This window comes from Platalea leucorodia (assembly GCF_965183815.1).
Source record: "Platalea leucorodia genome assembly, chromosome: 9".
NCBI lineage: Eukaryota > Metazoa > Chordata > Aves > Pelecaniformes > Threskiornithidae > Platalea > Platalea leucorodia.
The window spans coordinates 12,939,790-12,953,415 of NC_138831.1; the positions used below are offsets into that span (position 1 = coordinate 12,939,790).

The window sequence follows — 13,626 nt, forward strand, 5'->3', positions numbered from 1 at the left end:
AGAGAGGAACATAGTCTGTATACAATATGTCTTTGGAAGATATATCAGGTCATGGCTATATCACTTATATCTAGCTATAGACTGATACTCCCTGTGGAAAAGCCCACTCATCTCCAGATTTCTTTCTGTAAGTAATTGCTTTAACCAGGTACGTAAAAGTACATGGGCATGCAAATGTGAAAACATGGTGCTTTTATCTTGTGTGTATGCACATATATATGTACACACAAGTGGTGTATTGCACTATTTTAGGAATTGTTGCATCTTCTAGGTTTACTGTACATACTGTACATCAGAAAAAAGTTTAGCATTAAGCTGTAGTCAAACAGAGCCTATTGCAGGATTTAGCCAAGTATAGAAAGTGTCATTGATTGCTCCCCGGAGATGCATCATTTCTAATGAGAGTCCTAAAATGTTAGAAGATGATAACATAAAACTCCACAAACTACTGGAGTTTGCAGACTTATTACCATACTGTACCCATGTTGTAACTGAGAGGGGGGGAAAGAAATGTAAACAATCTTTTTCAAATGGGAGTGTTGATGGGGGAAATGTGTAAAAATGAAGCTGTTGGCAGAACACTGTTAGCTTATGAATTATACATTTAATTAAGGAAAGCTAAACTGGTAGATTTTACAACTTCTGATTTACTGTGTCTTATTAAAGACAGAATTTCAGTCCTACTCCTGCTGTTGGGTGCCAGCAGTGACATGGAGCAGTCAGAGCATGGGGCTCGCAGGACACCTCGGGCATACCTGCACTGCAGCACCCTGTTATAAGCATTGAACCTGCTTGCTATGGTACTGATGGCAGAGTAACAAGGCTTGGCCAAAAAGCCCTTTCAAAAAGCAGGGTCCTTAGATGGTGAGCTCACATGGAGATCTGCCCTTCCAGGGTGGGCTAGTCAAATAAATCCGTTTTAAGTTTCCTAGACTGTAGAACTACATTATTAAGGTATGCATTGTGAAACACTGTATGGAAAAAAATGGCAGAAAAGGGCTAGGAAGTCAGAATAGAACAAGAAGCACAGAGCAGATGTAAGTATGGGAGACAAGGAGAAGGGACAAATGTGCAATAAGATCAAATATTAAATAATATCCAAAATATTTGTGTGCAGCTGAGCTTCCCCCCTTCGTGAGAATCTCATGGTAAAGCTCCATATTACCAGTTTCATTTTTCCATATTCAGAGTGAAGAAAGGAGCTGTAACACTGACCAGCAATTTGCTCTCTGGATATTCAGAGGGAAAGTGTTAGAAATTTACTAAAACAGCTTTCTCATGCCATTGCAGCACTGCCATTCCTACTTAAAAATAGGCTGAGCAGGAAAATGAAAAGTAGCAGGGGACAAAAACTTTTGTGAACTTCTGAAGTGGCTTGAAATGAGTTTAAAACTAAAGCAATGCTTACCTTACCTTTGCTAATTTGTGCATCCCCGGTGGTTTGCCCTGTAACTGACTTGTTCTTTCAACTGGCAATGTTGCGCTTAAGCACTAATGGGAAGCAGATTATACTGGAAAGGATGCATGACATGTATCTGGTGTTTTCTAGGCTTGTCCTATACATGGATCTTCAACAATAATACCTTACATGTTCAGGAAGATAGTCGCCGCTTTGTTTCACAAGAAACAGGAAACCTGTACATTGCCAAAGTAGAGCCATCAGATGTGGGCAATTACACCTGTGTTGTAACTAACTCTAAAGCAAAGCAAAGTGTGCAGGGGCCACCCACTCCTCTCACTCTCCGCAGCGATGGTAAGTTATCTGGGCATGCTTGGCTAAAAACATGCAGCGCAATGCTAACTGCTCCATCTCCAGTTATTGGAAATTGATACTGCTATACATCCTCATGGAGGTAAAAGGCTCCCAGAAAAAAAGTTGTGCAGTGGGACATGATCCCACAGTCTCTGCTGGATTGAAATGAGATTTGAACTGTCAGAACACAGATGATGAGAGAACATATGCAAAGAAAGCAGTGCTCAATATCATTGAAAAATAGCAAGAGAATGTCAAATGGTATGTTAATATTTTTCATTTTATGGATGCCTGTGTTGAAGTTTAAATCTGGCAAAGATTTCTAAATTTATAGTCTAGGTATAGCTCAAATATAAAATCTAAAAAGCTGTTTCAAAATGAGTCATTGAGGTGAGAAACTCACCTGCACATATACAAATACCTTTCTGGCAGTACTTCTAATTAAATGTTCACAGTGAGAAATATATACCTGGGAAATCTTTACGCAAAGTTTGTTTTGCAAGTTTGCTCACTTAAATTTCAATATACTTGTACTGTTTGCAAAGCAGTAGTGACAATCCGTTAAAAAAATCTGTATAGAGTTAGGTTTCTAGGATAAATAAAACTCAGCTGTGCAGTATAGAATAATACTTCCCCGTGGGAATGTGCTGCTTTATAACATAATCAGATCACCCAAAACAAAGTTTTTTCCACAGCAAAAAAGTTAATAATTTGGTATAAAATGTAATTGTAAGTGCTTTAGATATTTTCTGACTATTTTCTTCCTTTTCATCACTTATTTTCTCAGACATGTTCTATCAGTCTCTTTTTATCTTCTCCCATTCACTTTGGTGGCTTCTGGATTGGGCCCTAAACAGGCAGCCCCTGAGGCAATGGTGCAACTTTTATGTGTAATATTAGCCACATCCCTGTTAAATATAAAATAAGAACTGGTTCATTTTCACTGTGGGATCTGGGAAAAGACACTATGTGAAGGAAAATTAGTCATATTTGTCATCGCTCTTGCAATGATTTACACCGAAAGATGCATGCATATTTAAGTTCAGCTAAAAGTTTAGTTTGCTAAAGCAATCCCAAACCTGCTGCAAAATTAAATGCCCTAAAATGATATTGGATTATCTGTGGTTTATCAGATGTTCTGCCAGATTTTCAAATGTGATAATTAATCTAATTACATCAGCTTTTTTCAAGTCTGGAGCTCACATTTAGATGCTTTAAAGAAGTTAAATGTTTTACAAGTATTTTGAACACAATTCCATAATTCTCTCTTGCACCCAGCACCTATCCAATGTCCTGAGAAGTGACCAATGTTAAAGGCATTCCTTGTTAACACCTCTTAACAAGAGGTGTGAACACTAAATTATCTCTAAAACCTCAATGTGCAAGTATAACGTGCACATGTAGAGCTTGTATAAAGTCATGCTCCTCAGCTCTCATATGCATAGAACTTACAAATTTCACATAAGCTTTCAGCATAAGGTTGAATTTCACCCAGCAGGCTAAGCCTGCTCCATAGACATTACATGTTGTTTGCCATGGGTGGAACATAAGGCTCTAACATTATTAATGCCATCCTTTCTTTTACACTGAAATTCTGTTGTACTAGACAGGTCTGAGGCTCAACTGGAGTGCTAGCTGTTTTGATGTTCAACAGGTGTGATGGGGGAGTATGAACCAAAGATTGAAGTACATTTTCCAGAAACAACATATGCAGCGAAGGGCTCATCTGTTAAACTGGAATGCTTTGCCCTTGGAAAGTAAGGTTTTTGTTTTTTATTAAAATGTGGGTTCTAACACTGTTCTACAGTGAGAAACAATGGTTCTTTCTAATTGGCAAAACAGGGTTTTTTGGTCAGAGTGTGAATTTTAAAACTTACTTTTTTAACCTTATCTTGGTTTGATCATTTCTGTGCAATGTGTTCACAAGGAAATAAGAAAACAATACCATAACTGAAGCTCACTTGGTTGTAGCTTGAAGGCGGGGAACCAGAACAAAGACTGCATTCCCTGAGAGTTTTACTCTGGGGTGAGACCTTACTTCAGGTTACAGCATTCAGTGATGTAACTGCGCATTCACATCCAAATCTGCATCAAAACAGAAATATTTTTGTGTGACATTGCTGTTAAGAATTAAACTTGGGGAAACAGGCTGTGTTTCAAGAGCAAATAGACTGTCTAGAATGGATCTAACAGATTCACATGGCGCTCTCTTATCTAAAGTGATGCTGATGAGCCCTGGGAAGCCCTAGCAGTAACCCTTCCTGCTAAAATTTACAAATCTATTAGGCTTGTGGTAGCCTGTATTTTTCCTAGGTTGCTTACACTGTTATATTCATTTACAGAGGTAGTAGTGCATTGAAACAGCAAGGGGTGCTCTGTATTCAAAGAGCAAGTGGTTAACTGAGTAAGTGTAACCAGCCTATGAAAACTAGTCTTTCCAATGAGCATCCATTTTCCCTGGAAAAGCTAAAATAACCTTAGATTGTTGACCTCTATTTAGTTTAAGTTCACTTTGACAATCTGTTTTAAGGCTGTAAGCTTTTAAAGTGTTTAGAGCTTTCCCAGAGGTTAAAAGCCTGACTTGCAGACAGCACAAATTAATCAAATGTTCCTCTGGAACCTATGCTGAGAAGTAGAAAAATAAAGCAAATAAAAAGTTAATAGGATGGGAAATGGCCTTCCCTTTCAGATGAGATTTTTATATAGAATAATTTTAGGTAATTTTTGTTTAAGGATGAAGAATATTTCTACAGAGCCATATTCAAAGGCATATGGATTTTTTTGGCCCAAAACAAGTACCAGACTGGAATGCTCCTGCTAAAGCTGATTTCCCTTTCCAAATACTGTCAAGCTACTTCTCTTTAAATACCTCCTTAATTGTGTGTGAGTCAGTGCAGGCTTTACATTTCAAGTTGTCATTTCGTATTTCCATCTGTTGCATGGAAAGCATTTAACAATGATACATCGACTGCATAAAAGCATTTCAAAAACAGAGTAAATGATATGTACAAAACAACGCCTTCTTACTGAAGGGATAAAGATGGGTCATGTTAACGTGGCACACAGGCTTTGCCATTTTAAGAATGTCTTAAGGAGGAAAGAAAAAGGTGGACTGAAAGGACATATGGGTAATGAAATCCCTCAGTGAGCACAGTACCTTCTATGCTGTGCTTAGAAGATGGAATGGCTGAGGGGGTTAATGCAGCTTTAATATTTTCTTCATATATAGGACTGCAGCTGAAACCTGTGCTGCTATACTTCCCTGGAGTTATACTGAATAAATACCAATGGCAGAAATCCTTTCTTCACAACTTTTTTATCATACTATAATGTGCATCTAGTTTAATGTACATATTTGAGAGGTACTGTTTGTGAGTAAAGGCTCTTTAGTGGTGTGGCTAGAGAATTTATCCTCTAGATTTTTTTGATAGGTAAGATATCTTGTACAGAACTGTACTGTTTTCAGTCTGGTTTTTTCTCTCTGAACAGAGCCTTGAGCCACGTTTTCACTAACATGTCAATCAGTGAGAAAGCTTTATTTCAGAGCTGGAATTTATATGTGAATAAAGCAAGAGAAACAGATTGCAGGTGAAATACTCTTAACCTACTAGATAAGGCCAGATTTCTAAAGGTATGTAGGTGATTAGTGGTATTGTTAAAAGCTTGAAGTTTCCTACCTCCAGCTGTTTACAATTGTAGTTAGGCACATACAAATGCAGCAGTGTGACCATCTGCACCTTTAGATGCCTAAATTCCACTAAAACACTAGTCCCTACTATTGTCTGTTTATGTTAAAATCAATTCAGCTCAACATTTGTTGAGCTATACCTCTGATCTGCCACAAGCACTAACGGTTATTATCTCTCTTGGATTTCAGAACTGCTTTCCCATTATCCATAATTTTCTATATTCATACTGTTAGTCCACTGGTTCAGACAATGCTGTCAGCTGCTACTACCTCTGCACTATGAATAACAGAAATCTTTCACATCTAAGGCAGATTATAGGCAACCTGCTGTGGTTTTGGTCTCCAAAAGTATTAAATGAAAGTACTTTCATGGTATTTAGAGAAATAGCATCTCTCTTTCTGTATGGAACAGCAAATCATACCTATTGGACCTTACTCAAAAAACACTTCCACATTTAAAATGCAACTACAAGAGGCCAGACTTATGGCTGAGTTTTAAGATGCGTTTTTACCTGGGGGAACTCAAAGCCACCTAACTAAGTACTCCTTCAGTCAGGCTGTGGGACACCCAGAGGTAGGTATATTCCACATACCTCTGTTGCAAAGCTCTGTTTTTGCATTTTACATGAAAATATCACGACTGATTGTCACAAATTGTCTTCTAGCCCAGTGATAAAACATTGCTCGTTTTGAGGGAAATAAATGGGGGGGGAGGGGCAAAGAGTCAGTGTTTATTCCTGGGAAGAGTGTTTGTAGGGATGGATCCCAAATGCACAAAAGTCCTTGGGCCAGCTCTTGACTGTGAATGCGGTTTTGCAGAATAGACCATGAATAGAGAACTTTTTGAAAAGCAAATTAGTCCTGAATGTGATGGAAATACAGTTGGGCAAAAAGTAATGTAAGTAAGTAGCATGCAACTATCTGATGATTGGTGGGAGAAATCTAAACAGGCAAAAAAATCCACATTATACTTAATTCTTTAAAAGAGGGAAAACTGAAATATGAAATAGTAGCTTGACTATTTCAAATACTGCGGCCTGTGGCAATTTAATAGAAGAGATGAGACTTTGTGTTCTGCACTAATATTCATTATGTTGACAGTGTTTAATACTATGCCAGTATTAAAAGTCATGTTTTGGATCAAGCTATATTAATCATGCCATACGTCTAAATTATTGTTCACTATGTCTTTGAGGGGATTGAATACCATGGAAAGAGTTCTGTTCAGTTGAGTTACTGTGCTTCTTTCTCTAGATTTTTTTTTTTGAAAATAACTGTTTTCTACTGCACAACTAAGAACAGTTTCTGGAATGAAAATAAGCAGTTTCCTCATCTGGTACACACTTTATTAAACCACGTTTTACGTTTTTCTTCATTCTCTTCTTGAAGATAGGAAAATAATCTGCTCAGAATCCCTGTAGATGGTCCATGGCCAGCTGATGTTGCAAAGGGCATGTGAATAATATAAAACAGGATTTCTTTCAACCCAGAATATTCATTTTTCATGGGAAGACCCCACATAGTCCTGTAAATGTACTCAGGGAAGGTTTTTTCTAGAGGCTGTTAGTATAAGCAGATAACTACACAGCTACAAGAGGGTTCCAAATAACCATCTTTACTAAACTTACATAAAAATACCAGGCTTCACTTCTTCATTAGATGGCTATTCTAGTATATTCTCAAGGAGTTTATGTAGGAGACTATAAAAGGATCAATTATGGAATTCTAAAATCATATATATAAAAAATGACTTCTGGTGCCACAAGTGAAGTTTGCTATTTTCAGCCCACATTCCTGATAAAGATAATACCTTAAGATTTGTACTTTAAGGGATGAGGAAGCAGCTCTGGAAGATCCTTTCTTACATAGTTAAGGTGAGTGGCTTGTGACCACAGGAGAATGAGACACAATATCAGGTTTCAGAAAACTTTGCTGCTTTGCTGTTCCCTAAGTAATACATCAGGATGATTAGAAGCCTGAGTGCTTTAATTATCATGCCCCTTGGAGCCTAATTCTTCCTTGTGTCAGCAGTTGATGCAGACATGATAGCAGCTTTCAAACCTCAGCTTTGTCTCGTTTGTTTAACTAGGCATGGTCTTCATTATTGAAGCTGTAGATTTAATTTTATTGTGAAGTGTCCTCAGATGTGTAGGACAAAAGATGAGGCACAGATGCAATGCATCATCTGGCTGCTGAGTCTTTGCAACAAAAAGGTGGAGTCTTCATCTTGGTGGGGGCAGGAATGCTGCAGACAAATTAATTTCATGTTCAGTGTGACAAGACTTGTCACCAACCAAAAAATATTTTCTATCGCCTTTTCTTTCTGAGTTAGTAACTTATGGTTTTGTGATTCTGCTGCCTGTATTGTAGAATATAAATTAAATTAGTACTCCTAGATGTTCTGAAGGTTTCAAATAAACTACAGATTTATGTACAAAGACACTCTCATATTTATGCCCTGTTTTCTTACTGAAGTGAAAGCAAGACTTTGTCTATGAAGTGTAATAAATTTGAAAAATGTACTCATTGTTTCTTTATATATTCAAAAACTTTTTAGCCCCAAACAGTATCTTTTAATCTGGTTATTGGTAGTTACTAAATGAAAAAGAAGACCCACCAGTTGCAGGGCCACCCCAAATCTGCATGGGAAGGTACTAGTCTGTGTAGCAATGTCAGATACTGGCCTTCAATAGAATATGATTATGCAACATAATCCTACAAAAATTCACAAGGCTATATTTATTAAACTAGGTTTTGTATACACTTACCTATACCTAAAGGACAGTTTTACTTCTTAAATCATCAACTTGTAAAATAGATAATTTGATACAAAAAGCAATTTCTTTAAATTTAAATTCAGGGTCTTTTTTGCCTTGAAAGGTTTCATATGGCCTGTAGTAATGTTTGCTGTTAAGAGATTCGGTTATAAAAATGTAAACTAACATCAGAAGAAGGTGAAAACAGCAAAAAAAACCCCCACCTTCTGCAAAATGCAGTGACTGAAGATGCTGGAAAGCCTATGATAATGAGGTGTCAGCAAAGGTAATGGAGAAATGTATGTCTCAAACTGCTGTAATAACAAAGGTCCTTATGGATGATGGCACATGGCTGAGCTATGGATCCTCCTGCAGTCTGCTCATTTAACCTATAGCTCAGGCTGACGAGGAGCTGCTGTCCTGACAAATGAATTCCCTCTGCTGATAAAACTAGGCCACTCAGTGCAAGACTCCCTGGCAGGAGAACAAAGTGCTGTTAAGTATTTATTGCAATTCTTCATTTAAACACAGCAAAGTTGATGAACCAAATTCTGAGGCTTTTGTCATCCTGCTAAGGTTAACATCAGAGGGACTGCATTTCAAACACCCTTGTGTTTGGCCAAAAATGAGGAGAGTTTGACTTGAAACACCCCCAAGCATGTTGTCATAAGTATGTGGTGTGGATAAGGAAAACGGGACCGAGTCTTCAGCTCAAATCTTGGTAGACTTGACTTGACAAGTTGGCAGAAGGGGCCTTTTTCCACAGAGCCCCGCCTCTGGCTTTGGTGTCAGTGCAGACTTTCCTTATTCATGAATAGTCAGTACTAAGAGAAAATAAATGGCTAATAGACTAGGAAATATTTAGATGAAGCACTTTCAGGTAGCGGAGCATGAATGAATGCATCTAATTGTTCTTTTTCTTCGCCCATGTGGCTGTTAGTTTCCTTCAGTCTCTTTGTGACAAAAAAAAAAAAAATCCAGAAGAGATGCTTTTAAAGTAAGTAGTTAAATGCTTCTAGCATTCAGTGCACTGCATGCTTCTGTTATACAGTAGCTATTCACCCACTGTTTAATATGTAATAGCATATTAGAAGCCAGCCATGCTCTCCTTTGTGTCGTCAACAGTCTGTATCAATCTACTGCAAGACTGCAAAATACCTCTGGTTGTTTTCCTGACTAGAGCATAGCAATTGTGGGACAGACCTATTCTGCACAAGAGCTGCATTTCTTTTAAATACCTAAAAAGTAACTTGGTTTACAGAAATTCTGCATGAATAATCTCATGCAAGCTTTGTGGAAGAGACAGCACCTTTTAACAGATCAACCAGTGCATTGGAGAAAAACAAACAAGCCCTTTTAAAGTTCCTAGTAAGGAATACTATTAAACAATTTTGCATCTGAAATAGGTTTTGATCTCATAGTAAAGGGCAGTTAATAAGGATGGTGATGACAACTACTGTTGTCTGAAAAGATCTGGAATTTAAACAATGATATAGGTCTTGAACTGAAATGGGAAGTAGAAGAATAAAATCTCAATTGTTCTTTCCATCTCTTTCACTGGTTAATGATGTCTGACACATCCTGGTCTCTCTCGTTCATAGGTAATTGTTCAGCTGTATTGAAGGAGTCATGTAAGAGTCAGAACTTGTGTGTGTATGTGTATGAGTTATCCATATATATACATACCTGTGCACAGTTTATTCCAAAATCTGGAGCAAATTGTGTATAGCTTCAAACCATTTTCACAGGCAGCTCAGTTATGATGGAAAATGTAAGGCAGCTAGAGAAATTATTATGCTGCTTAAATAGCTCTTGGAGATCCCTCAGTTAAAATTATGGTCTCAGGAGTATGATTTTCTGTTTTATGGAGCAGGGGAAAGGGCAGCTTGGAGGTTCCCTTGCCCAGCTGAACTCCCACCAGCACGAGGAAAACAGAGACTTACAGTGCACCCATCCTATCTTTCAAGCTTAAATGCAGACCTAAGCAAATTTATGGGATTGTTACTCATTGTATACTAGAGTGATCTAACTGTAAATTGTCTTGTACATAGCCTGTTTCTGTTGATTTTATGTTTGTAGTTACTCTGTTAACACCTGCCCAGCTGTTCAATCTGTGTAATTTGCTGAGTACTCACACTTCTCCTGGGTCCTGGTTCTTCTGGCTTTGGGTGAACTTGTGAACATCATAGCCACACAAACTCAAAATGCAGAAATTGGGCGAAAACTTACCTGTGTTAAGTAATTTGTCCATTCTGTATTTGTGACTTGATTTCTTTGGTCAATAAACAAGGATTTGAACCAGGGACATAAATAATCTAAGGTGTGAGCAGTTACAGCCTCTGCTGCAAAGGAATAAATACTTTGTAAGTCACTGCAGGCCAGAGACCTTGGGGACTGGCAGACAAGGGTGGTGTACCCTTCTAATTTCCATGAAAGTTATGTTTTCAAGTTCAGTACTGAGTGTTTGCTGTTGATGTTACCTCCAATGGAAAAAAGTCAGTATTTAGCCAAAGCCTCTGTAAAAGGCTCTTCAAAACATAACTGCTTGTCTGCTTAGAAAAAGCAGCTTACTTTAGTTTGCAGAAACAGAAAGCAACTGTGAAATCCAAGACTATTAATATTTCAAAGTGTTTTGGTGATATAATAGATCACGAAAGTGAGGCTTGTATGGGTTGTGATATTACCAGAAATCCAAGAAGTATTTATAGCCACCTTCACACTTGACTATTTTTTAATTGTATAGAATACATTGATCCAAATCTAAATGAAAATGATGGAAAGCTACGAAAACATGAAACAAGAAATATTCTCTTTTGTCTCTATCTCCTTTCAGCCTCAATGTCTCACGCTTTCCACTTCCTTGCTCAACTGTCTGTCTGCCCTCCTCTACCCTGGCTCCCATTTTTTATACCTAGATTTATTGCTATTTTTAGGTCCTTTGAATTCTTGTCCAATATTTCCTATTTCGAGGTGTGAAAATACCTCTAATGCTACAGGGAATTTCTTTGCTCTGAAAACCAGTCAATAATTCAGTTCTTTTATGGTGTTTATTTGGACTTCCAAAGTCATTCCTTCAGTGTCACAGTGTTTAAGAGCAGGTTTGAACCCTAAGAAAGAGTTACAGTCGGGAAAATCCAAATCAGCCTAAGAAGCAATCATTGAATTGACTAAGGACTTTATCCCACTGTTGGACTTGTGCCCCAAAATAAATTGGACAGGTTATAAAATCTCAGTCTTATGAACCTCTCTACGTCATGTTTAGAAACAGAAATGATTTCTTTTTTTAATATTATTACTCTTATGAAAGGATTTCAGATTATCTTTTCTCTGCTATAACAAATGCTCTCTCTTTTTCTCTAATGAAATACAATTATTTAGTCCCGTCCCTAGTATTAGCTGGAAGAGGTCTGATGGAAACTCATTGACAAAGATCGAACACAACAAAACCAAAGGAGTTCTTGAAATCCCAGATGTTCAGCAAGAAGATGAAGGCACTTACGAGTGCATTGCAGGAAACATTCGAGGAAGAAACATTGCAAGAGGTCAATTATTTGTCTATGGTAAGCAGATTGATTAATTTCTTCATTTATTTTTTTTACAAAGCATGATGGTGTTCAGATGTATTTTGTAGATGAAGTCTATTAGCCCCTTACTGGAGATATGAAATGTAGTTCAGGTTAAGCGGATTAAAAAATGATTGGAGGTCTGCAGTGACCTTCACTGAATTACATCCTCAGCAAATAAAGATATTTTGCATTAAAACTCAGATTGAAAATGTGGGCTGTGCCATGATGAAGTTGTAAATGTTAATATGAGGCAGAAAGAAATCCCTGGTACATTTACATGAAACATTAAGGGCAGGCAAAAAGATTTACTCTCAGTAGCTCACTGCGGCATAAAGCTGTGCTGCCCCAGATGCAGATCAAGGGAAGGATTCATGAGGTTTTGGTTCATGCGAGCGTAAGATTATTTCACGTCCTATTCTAGCTGAACTGTATTGCTCCATAAACGGATGAGGGCAAAGCAGGGGAAACTCATTCCACTGCCTCCCTCTCCTTCCTCCTTGTCTAAAAGTGGAGAATAATATTTCTCTGTAACTGTTCTCTTTCCTTTTCCCTTCCCACATGCATTAATTTCCTGTGATCCGAGTCACACATGATGGTCCCTCACAGCCAAGGTGAATTATATGCTCTTTAGTCCCATTGTTAATACCCAGGGAAAGCAACATATTTTGACATGAATAAGAAGGGAGATCTTTTCTTTACCTCATAAATCTTTCAAAAGAGAAGGAAAAAAAGTAAAATGTAGCAGTGAGAAAAAAAATTACAGAAAGCTAGACTGAGCCTATAGTTAACATCTGTGGAGAAGACCTTGGCAAGTATTTTTATTTTTTTTAAGTAAATCTCTTCTAATGAAGAGGTGCAGGCTTTGCTGATAAGCTACCAGTCTCCTGCAGCCATGGCTAATATCAAGATATATGCCAAGAATAGAGCAGTCTGCTGCTGTTTTGAATATTTAATTATTTCTTTGCTTTTAGGGGGTTATTTTTGTTCTCATTGCTCACTAATTTTTGCAGAACATCAATCAAGCAGTTCAACTAAAATTAAGTTCAGCAGATTACCTGGACATGATTGATAACAGCATAGGCAATTACAAAATTATGATCAGTTAATACAATCTAAAACAATGTGCTTATTAAATGTGCTTTGTAAATTAATTAATAGCTGTTCATAGTGAAATATATAAACAACACTAATGAACCTTTTGCAGAAGATTTTTTTTATCATATTAGGAGTGGGCTGGTATATTATCTACGTAATTTAATTCCTCTTGCTTAATTTCTGTGCTGCGCTGTTTTTACTCTGTAGGCAGCTTGTCTCTAGGAAATAGGGTTTTTTTCCTGGACGCTGTCTGCTGCTTTGTGTATGATACCTAGGTCCCATGCCTAAGGCTCTGGGAGCAATAAAAATTACGTGTAATTAGAATCACTTTTAAGCATGGCAAGCTGTATCCCAGATAGATACTTTCCCATTCTGGGAAGCAGCTCATTGGCATTCTATTAATCTAGTGTTGGACAATCTCCAGGTACTTTGTTGGGGCAGAGGCATGAGCTACCCTCAGGGTCATGCTGTAGAGGGAGGTTTTTTCGTAGCTTCTTCTGCTAGTCTCAAAGGGTAACGATTCTCTTCCTAAAATTAAATTGCTCTGTGTAAGAACTACATATATGTGTGTTTGTGTATATATATATATATATATTTATACACATATAGAGACTACAACATTATGATTTAATAACCGAGACAAAAATCTTTCACGGGATGTTAAGACACCAGCCACTTATGTTAGAGGCAGAGGGATGCAACCTAGTATCTCACTTGCATGTGGCTTTGGTCTATCCCAAAGTTAGGTGGGTGTTAGTCATTCTCCCT

At 37.6% G+C, this 13,626-nt stretch overlaps 1 protein-coding gene across 1 annotated transcript in view; it reads left to right on the forward strand.

Annotated features, from left to right (window-relative positions):
- Positions 1-13,626, forward strand: part of CNTN6 (contactin 6) — a gene marked incomplete at both ends in the record, with an annotated part of 117,177 nt that overhangs the window by 57,456 nt on the left and 46,095 nt on the right. The window contains 3 exons of the mRNA XM_082321643.1: positions 1,550-1,753; positions 3,408-3,510; positions 11,576-11,757. Of these exons, the coding sequence (XP_082177769.1) occupies positions 1,550-1,753; positions 3,408-3,510; positions 11,576-11,757 (489 nt within the window). The remainder of the gene's footprint in view (positions 1-1,549; positions 1,754-3,407; positions 3,511-11,575; positions 11,758-13,626) is intronic.